Here is a 9,274-nt window from a genome sequence, read left to right as displayed (position 1 = left end):
TCATTTTGTATCAGACGATATTTGTGATAATTCTATTTTACTATCTTTTATATCTCTTGGATATACGAATATGTAATTTATGTTGAAAACGGCTTCTAAGTGACTCGACCCGATAAAATCGTGTACAAAAATATTGAAATATTTTAACGTTATAATTTTATTCTGTGGATTTCTAATATAATTTAGATTTAGTATTGGTTATCTTTCTAATATTAACAAAGACGGACATGTTTAACTTTTATAGGCAAATTTTTGTTCTCGGTATACTGTCATTATTACATGCAGCTTATTCAGCGGCTCAACGTAAGTTTACTTTTAATGTTCTTTTCAATCGTGTCTGAATGTTTGATAGAAACGTTTATATTTTACAATTATAATATAAACGAATAAGCTATCATCATACATTTATTAAACATATTCTAATCCAAGTATGTTCGTTACATTTGTATACTGTGTCAGTATGAAAATGTATATATTATATTACTGCAGATAAATATTTTTTTTTGTGATTGGTATTTTAATTTCTTAAAGCTTTGAAATTGAAACAAATATTTAAAAAAAAAAATTTTCCCCAAGTTATAATATATATTTTATCAAATTATGAGCATTATTACAATTATAATGTATTTCTATGTTCATTAGAATATATTTAATTGCAACTTATAAAAATTATGTCAAGTATATATTTTATTTAACTATTTTTTAATCAAAATTATTAATCAATGTATAAAAATTAAAATAATCACAGTAAAAGTAAAATAAAATTTAATCAGTTTTTTAAGTTAAATTATTACTGATAACTATCAAGATTTCAATTATTCACAAAGTGAATTGCATAATTATAACTCTAGATTTTACCATTAAAAAATGTTTGTCTATCTATCAAGTTGACTGGTATCAGCATTATATTTAACTCTCACTAATCAAACACGAGAACTTCAATAATTTTATATAATTCTTATCATTTTTGCTTTGAGAACTGCATTTAACTATAACTGAATTTGAATTTTATACTAAGAGAGTTAATTTTAATTTCAATTTATTTATTGGTTTTTAATATATAAGAGTTGATTTTAACTCTCATTTTATTAGATATTATGTAGTCTCAACTCAGCCTAGTCTTTCACGTTTTTGTTACCAGATATTTATTTCACATATTATACGATACTTTTTTCTTTCTCTTTGCTACTATTCAACTATTTTTGTTATATTTAGTTTTACCAGCAAATTATTGTACTTAAATTAATGCCTGTCATGGTGTGATAAAATAAAATAAGTAAATAAGTATTTGAATTAAAGATAAAAAACAGACAAATATATGAGTATTAAATTTAATTCTCAAAGCGTCTGGAACAATTTCATTCTAAATGGCTTGCCAGTCAACTTGTTAAACATATTATCCACAAATATTCAACATAGAATTACTAATAATAAGTAAGGCATTTTTTTAAAATAAACCAACTATTGATGATTCTTAAGATAATATTAATATTTTAAAGATAGTATTTCTGTTTGCACAATAATTATACACAGCTATAGTATTGTATATTTTTTATTAGATTATTAAATAATAGAGAAAATCCATGTCATCAGTTATTTGCTGAATTTTTAGGATCCATCTTCAGTTTGATTCTTAGTTTATCTATTGTGAATTTATTTATTTTATATTCTCTAAATAATATTTAATAGTGATAAAAAATAGATGTAAAATTAAGATTTTATTATCTTTAAACTTATTTAAGATTAAAAAAAAAACTTAATTAATCTCCATGATAGTCATTATGTGTACATTTTTTTTCTGTTAAAACTTGTTTTTTAAACTTATTATATTCTTATAAAAGATAAACAGTTTTACTTTTAGACTTGTTCAATGGTTAATTTGTTAAATGTTAATTTAATATATAAATTATTTTTTTTTTTAATTAAATATGCTTGGTACCTTACCTAGAAATACATTGCTTTTCTTATAAATTTAGATAAAATTTTGCATAACGATTGAACTTTTCTGATTCATTGCTTTTGTGTTTTATAACGTTGATCTGGTTTGATTTTTATGATATATGAATAATAGAACCATGATTAGAATACTCTTGAAATATAACAAATAATATTACACAATATAACAATATTGTCTAATTTATTTTAAATAGCTAATATATTTCTTATTAATTTACAGATCGATCTTATTTACGAATAACTGAACAAGAATTTGATGGATTACCATTTGATGTGAGTTATTATTATAAACTCATAATTTTTATTAAATTATTATATTTTGACACATTGGTCATTCATTACTTATGAACTTTTGTTTTTTCTAAATTGTTTGATTTCAGATATTTGTGCAAGGTGTTGTCAGCCTTTTTATGTCAATGTATGGAATATTGTACTTAGCAGGAGAGTTCAAAGAAGTGAGAGCAATTGAAGAACTAGAATGTAAGACATGGGAGACATTACACAATACACCTTCATTTTATATATTTAATCATAGAGGTAAAGCTCTATCATCTAATAAGTCTTAAATAAGTCCAGACACTTGATGACACTTTTTATAAAAAGTTAACTGAACACGAAACTATGAATTAGCATAACTGTTTGATAAATTAATTATGACAATGGCGGTTCTAGCATATGGGCAGGGTGAGCAGCTGCCCATACTAAAATTTCTGGTGCCCCTCATTTTAAAAATATAATTTTTATACAAAAATAAGATGTTTTATTATTTGATAAATTATAATGATAATTTACAATTATATTACTATCATTATACCGATGACTAACTTACTAATATATTATATGTGATAATGTCGCTGCAGAGAGGAGCAACAAAACACAGGAATGCACCTTATGCATTTTGCGTATGCACGTAATTTATTCAACACTATCATAATGTTAGGCTATATGGCTATATCAATATATCATATCAATCACTATAATATTATTATAATAATATGAGTTATTCCCTGTCTGGAGGATATATTCACATTTATTGTTCGATTCATACTCTTTTAACCAGCTATTAAATTCTATATTTGAATGAATTGTATATTATTAAAAATGATTAAAAGCATATTTTTACTAACTAAACCATTATATATACCAGAGACATTTGAAAAGTTAATAATTTTTTTTCAATACACATCCCATGATGATCATTTAAATGATTAATAAATAAAACTTTTTTAGAAAATATTAGCTTAAGACAAGTAATACATTAAGATGATTTTTGTTTTACTTTATTTATTATATCATAATTATTTTTCAAATGCCTTTTAAGTGTGAACTTAGTAAAAAATTAACTTTTGCAAATATCACAATTAAATTCCATTCTTTATTGTATTTAAAATAATTAAAAAGAAGTGTTGTAAATACATGGATTTTATATGCACGGTGCGGATGGGCATTGTCCGATTTCACTGAGTCCTCTATAATTAGAAATTGTGGGCACACATCCTGCAAAGATGTGTGCAATATTACTAATGTGTGATAATACGTTGACGCATGATGCCACGTAGGGCAATTAAGACCATGGTCACACGTACTACCACCAGAACGAGGACAACTTTCTGTACATCCTATTACTGTTTGGTATATAAGTCAGAAGACGTAAAGACTTCTTCACTTGTATTCCGATACACACAATGTGCAAGTCGCCGGCAAGTCCTTAGTCTTCATTTACTCTCTATGTTAAAATATATGTATGTACTGTAATTGTGTAAATTAAATAACTTTACTTATACATCTGGACTCTTATTTAATCAACCTTTAAACAACCACCTCCACATATGTATTGACAAGTTACCCGGTTCACAGGGAACATATTTTGGTGCCGAAACCAGGGATCTCTACAGTCGTCAAACGTCAACTACAGAGGTCTCTTCTCCATTCACGAAGACAGCAGTCTACGTTGAGCAACACTCGAAGTGAACCAGTCCACAAGTCAACCATCTACGAAGGAGCGTTTTTTTTTCTTTTCGAATGACCAGCAGATTGTAAGCATTTTTAATTTTACTAATACATGTCTGATACGCGTCGTAGTAGTTTAAATACAAACAGCTATTCGTAAGATAATAGTAGGTACCATTCCTGATAAAATGTCTGTAGCCAGTATGACGACCATGGGTGGTAATAGTGAAAGAGAGGTGTCCCCTGGAATGTTGAATACAACTAGTACTAAAGATAAGACCGTAGACCGAGTAGTAAAATTAATACCCGAATTTAGTGGAGGTGTGAATGAGGACTTAGTATTTTTTACCTATGCTTGTGATTTAGTTGCGGAAATAACTCCAGAAACAGATATTGACATTATGTTGAGGACAATCGTAACTAAGCTAAGAGGTCAGGCATATGAGGTAATAAAATATGAGACTATAAGTAGTCTAAAAGCATTAAAGGAATTATTGAAGAATCCTTATGAGAAACCTAAGAATGTAGCGCATTTGCAGATAGAGCTATATAGTGCGAAACAAAATTACAAAGAGTCTGTGATAGAATATGTGAACACATTACGTAACTTACTAAAATAAGTTTCTGAAGGAAATACCCAAGAAAAAAGTAAGAATGACGCACTAGTAACTAGCAATAATTTAAGGGAGCAAGCGTTAAATATATTTTTAGAGGGTGTTTCTAAATACATTAAAGTTATGGTTAAAAGTAAAAATCCTAAAACTTTAGAAGAGACAGTACAGATTGCTTTGGCAGAAAAAAATAATTTAACACAACATAACACTAATATTAATAACTTTGATAAAGAAAAAGATAGGACTAAAAATAGATCCGCTCAATATTATAATAAGGGTACGTGTCATACGTGTGGAAAGTATGGACACTATGCCAGGGATTTCCGAAGTAAAAAAGATAAAAACACTGATAGTAAAAATACTAATAAACCAATTGTTAGAACTTTTGTAATATGCGCCTTGTACTCTAAAAATGGGCATACGGAAGCCCAGTGTAGTGATCTCTCACTACACAGCACTCATAAAATTATATGACGTAGCCACGTTGTCTTCTGTACGGCCGTTGTTCAAGGTTAGATGGCGAGTAAATCGTTGAAATAAAGTTAAGTCACTTTTTAATAAACTGAACACTAATATATTTTAAGTAAATAATAAGTTAAGTATAAATTTGAGGATAGAGTGTTAAACTCTACCCGAGAAGTTAGTCGCACTTAAAATTACGGGGATTGGACTCAGAGGCTCGCGGCGATGTTACTTTGGTAGGCAACGACGAGTATAAGTCCGTACACGTTAGAAGTTAACTTCTGACTTCTTCTAAATATTGTATGGAGCTCTACCCGTATATATAGTCACCTGGCGACCTAGGGCATTGTTTTACAAGGCGTTGGTTCGACGTGTTCCAACTTTTAACTAATGTCCTAGGTACGTGTTAATAGGTCTTGCAAACGTGACAAAAAATGAAGGGAAGCAATAGGTAGAAGTGTAATGTTAGGAGTTTAATGTATAAATTAATATTATGTCGAATTTCTATATATCTTAGTATGCACTCCGCATGTAGGTTTATTACATACCTCCCCTATAAAAGGAAAGCCCCCGGATAGTTAAAAATCCATTTTGAGCTTTGGATATATGAGTCGATTTTCTTCATCAATTTCTAGGATTGTTGGAGTGTCCTTGATTACTGTTGTGGGTTGTAAAGAGATTTCTTCCTCTGGTTTTGCTTTTTCCGAGTTTCTTCTTTCTCGTTCTCTCAATGTGATATTAATCTTTATTGTAATAAAAATTATGCTCCCAATTAATAATAGAGCTATTACTGAGTATAGCAAGTAATCACTTTGTGTTTGTCTCTGTGTTATTTGTTGTATTTTCTCATTATCTTGGATTTTTTGTGTTAGCTCCCTTAATGGCTTGGCTATGTCATTTAGATCTTCCATTTGGTTACCTCGAATTTGTTTGTGTTGCGTGTTATCGTCAAATTGGTTATTAAGTAGGGTGTCAATGTTCTTTATCTTTGAGTCTGGAATAAAATCTAGATATTCTTCTTGATAGTTTATTTCTCCAGGTATTAAAACGTCTCACGTGGCATATGCTTTACATGTTTCGTTTAATGTAAACAGTCCTACTCCTTCTAGTAGATGGTTTATAGATTGTTTGTCATTATCACATGTTATAAAAACTGTTTCACCAATCGATGTATAAAGCCATTGATTTTTGTACTTGAGTTTATGAAAGATAGACGTCCGAATTTTGATTTGCATTATTTCGCAGTTATCTGGAACTTCTCTTGGATCTTGTATCGGTAATATTTCGCAAATGGGTTTAGTGCTCCTAGGATGTAAAGGACTAATTTCAGGACAAAGTAGGAAATCACGTGCATTTTTACATTTCACTTGATCAAATTCGCTATATGTGGAGTAGAGTTCCTTTGATTTACTTACAGCTAAAAATTTGTGGTTAGTTTTTGTATAAATACAATAATTGTATTATGTTAATACAATTATGCCAATATTATGTCGAATTTCTATATATCTTAGTATGCACTCCGCATGTAGGTTTACTACACCAGTGTTATAAAAAGAAAAATCTAGAAAAAAGGAAACAAAAGGAGGAAAATAATTCGGGAAACGAGACACGACCACAAGAATAGAAAACCCTTGTGTGGTCGGCGATCTTAGGGTCATACATAGTGTAATGCAAGTAACCGTAGAATTAGAAGACTATCATATTGAATGTGAGTCTTCTAGTTTTATTAATAATAAGGCCGAATTTCTAGTAGACACCGGTAGTAGAGTTAATGTTGTTCGTTTGGCAGAGTTAAAAGATAACGTAAAATTAATACCCGGTAATTAAATATATTTTAAGGGAATAAATAATACATTAACAGAAACATTATGTATAGTAGAAATTCCATTAGTAGTGAATAATACTTGTTAATTACTAAGCTATTGCTCAATATGGAACAATGGGACCATTCTTTAAATAAAAATAATATAAATAATGTTGGTAGTGGACTGTATAATTGAAAACGAATATAAAAATCACAGCAATTGGTATAAATACATAAAAAAAATAAATCACAAATGTAGCCTGTTTGGCTGAACATAAAAAAGAAACAAAATGGTAACAAATAAAAATAAAAGATATAAAGGTTTATAAATGTGTAAAAAATAGGAACAATAATGTAGTAAATGCCTTTGTCAGCCAATGCAATAAATATAAATCAAATAATACAATAATGTGGTAGGTGCCTATGTCGGCCAATGTAAAAAAAAACAATATAAATAAATTATGCCTAGGGGAACATGGGGCAAAGTGGGGACGCTAATGTCAGTAAGCCTGTAATTTGCTTAAAAATCAATTTTTTCCTTTCAAATTTTGTATACTTAATCCATAGGTTATGGTTATTGACTAGGCATTTATTATGAAAATAAAAATTTTTTTTTTTTGAAGCTTAAAAGGATGTTAAAAAATTTACAGTTTACCCCACTTTTCCCCATACGTGGGGCAAAGTGGGGACATAAACAAAAATCATTTAAATTATAATATTTTAATAAATTTTCCAAACAAAACAAATTATTTATAAAAAAAATACAAATTGTAACTTTTTGAATGCAATAAAATTTAAAAACGATTTTAGGAACAAAATTCACACTTAAATATTGTCTCATAATCTTTTTCTTCGGTTCCAGCACAAAGACAATGAGCCCATTTTTTACACTGTATACACTGAATCCACCCATCCACTGAAGTTGAGTAAAGCTCATCACAATACAAACACTTTTCATCTTCTTGGTTGGTTTTAGTTTTCTTACTAGGATTTTTGTTGGTTGTTTTATTTTTTTTTTTTGGACGAACGATAAAGAACGTTTTACTTGTCTGGGCGTTGTACTTAATATGTTAGCAGCAAAAAGCTCATTTTTGTAAGGTGATTCTGTAAGAATAGCTGTTTTTCCTCTTCTTCTAGATATTCGTGCAGTGGGTTTATTACTTTTAGGAATAGGTTGAATTTCTTCAGGAGATAGAGCAAAAAATGATTTTGTAACTGATATTTTAACACTTGCTGGTGTACATTCTGGTGAACTATGCTGTGTTAGAGAAGGAGTTAAGTCATTATTTTGTTGTTCAATAAGATTTGAAATTGCAGGATGAATGATGGGCAGACTATTTGTTTGTATGATTGGAGTTGACACTTCTGGCTGAACTGGGAGCACACTGTTTGAAATATTTTGCTGAACTGTTACTGAAATATTTAAATCAATGTCAGTAGCAGCACTAGGAAGGAAGTCATGTTCTTTAAATATTTTGGGATCTACTGGCCAAATGCCTGTTGCTCTAAAGCCACTGATGGCTGTTGTCATAGTTGATGCTTTTAAATATGCTTTACCAAAAAGTGAAGCGATCTGAAACTGTGTGACAACTCTGTGATCTTTAGCATGCTCCCTAAGCCATTTCTTAACTTCATCACTATAATATAAGCTAAGTGGTTTCATAAAAGCTACATCTAATGGTTGCAGTCTATGCGTGCAGTGAGGTGGAAAGCAAAGCAATATAACACCAGCATCTCTAGTTTTATCTATAAGTTCTAATGACTTAGTATGGTTAGCATGGCCATCTAATAAAAGTAAAACCTTATGGGTCTTAGATGCTCTGGAAAAAATTACAAATTTATCAAACCATTTAAGAAACAAATCGGTTTGTATCCATCCAAAAAACTTACCAACAGCAACCTGATTGAAGCCAGAAGCTCTAGCAGCTGACGTAGCTTCAGGTTGACGTAATGATAAATCTGAATGTCGCTTCATAAAGCCATACAACCAGTCCACTCCTTCTAAATCATCTTTACAAAATGTATGGCTTATATTATTTTTTACTGCTAATTGATATGCTAAACTTCTCAACTCTAATGAAGTCAAACCAAATAAACGCGCTTCCATAGTCTTTATGTACTCTACTAATTCTACCTCCTGTTCTTGAGTAAACACTGTTTTGAATCTTCCAAGAGTTATAAAATTATAAATTCAACTTCATTATATAATATACTAAGTATTATTATTCTATATTTAAATTTTAAATAGTTTTAAATAGTTTCAAAAGAAAAATATTACACATTTTGTATTGAGAATTTAATTGATATAAATTTATATATATATAAATTATTATGTTATTACCTTAAACATTTGGAACCAGAATTTTAAATTTTGTTATTGTGTTTATTATTTTATTATAAAAAAAATAGGTTATCTTTTGTGCTAGCTTTAACTAAATTTTCAGTTGCTGCAAATTTTTTTACTCTTCTTTCCAGAGTAGTTTGAGGA

At 29.2% G+C, this 9,274-nt stretch overlaps 1 protein-coding gene and 1 pseudogene across 1 annotated transcript; one reads left to right on the top strand and one right to left on the bottom strand.

Annotated features, from left to right (window-relative positions):
* The first annotated feature begins 142 nt into the window (after positions 1-142).
* Positions 143-2,607, top strand: LOC112688684 (membrane magnesium transporter 1-like). Its single transcript, XM_025562003.1, has 3 exons — positions 143-303; positions 2,177-2,229; positions 2,337-2,607. Exons 1-3 carry the CDS (start codon positions 228-230, stop codon positions 2,520-2,522), a joined length of 315 nt encoding a protein of 104 aa, XP_025417788.1. The 5' UTR covers positions 143-227; the 3' UTR covers positions 2,523-2,607.
* Positions 2,608-7,536: 4,929 nt separating this feature from the next.
* On the bottom strand, positions 7,537-8,893 carry LOC112688738 (annotated as a pseudogene).
* Between the last annotated feature and the right edge of the window lie 381 nt (positions 8,894-9,274).

The sequence above is a fragment of the Sipha flava genome, unplaced genomic scaffold (genome assembly GCF_003268045.1).
Source record: "Sipha flava isolate LNK unplaced genomic scaffold, YSA_version1 3_pilon_pilon, whole genome shotgun sequence".
In the NCBI taxonomy this organism is placed as follows: Eukaryota; Metazoa; Arthropoda; class Insecta; order Hemiptera; family Aphididae; genus Sipha; species Sipha flava.
The sequence above is the reverse complement of the archived record's forward strand: the minus strand, read 5'-3'. Positions and strand labels throughout refer to the sequence as shown.

Excerpts from the sequence above, each read along its gene's own strand:
- LOC112688684 (XM_025562003.1), top strand. The coding sequence starts at position 228 with ATGTTTAACTTTTATAGGCAAATTTTTGTTCTCGGTATACTGTCATTA. Across the intron at positions 304-2,176 it reads AGCTTATTCAGCGGCTCAAC|ATCGATCTTATTTACGAATA; the intron begins GTAAGTTTACTT and ends ATTAATTTACAG. Across the intron at positions 2,230-2,336 it reads TTGATGGATTACCATTTGAT|ATATTTGTGCAAGGTGTTGT; the intron begins GTGAGTTATTAT and ends GTTTGATTTCAG.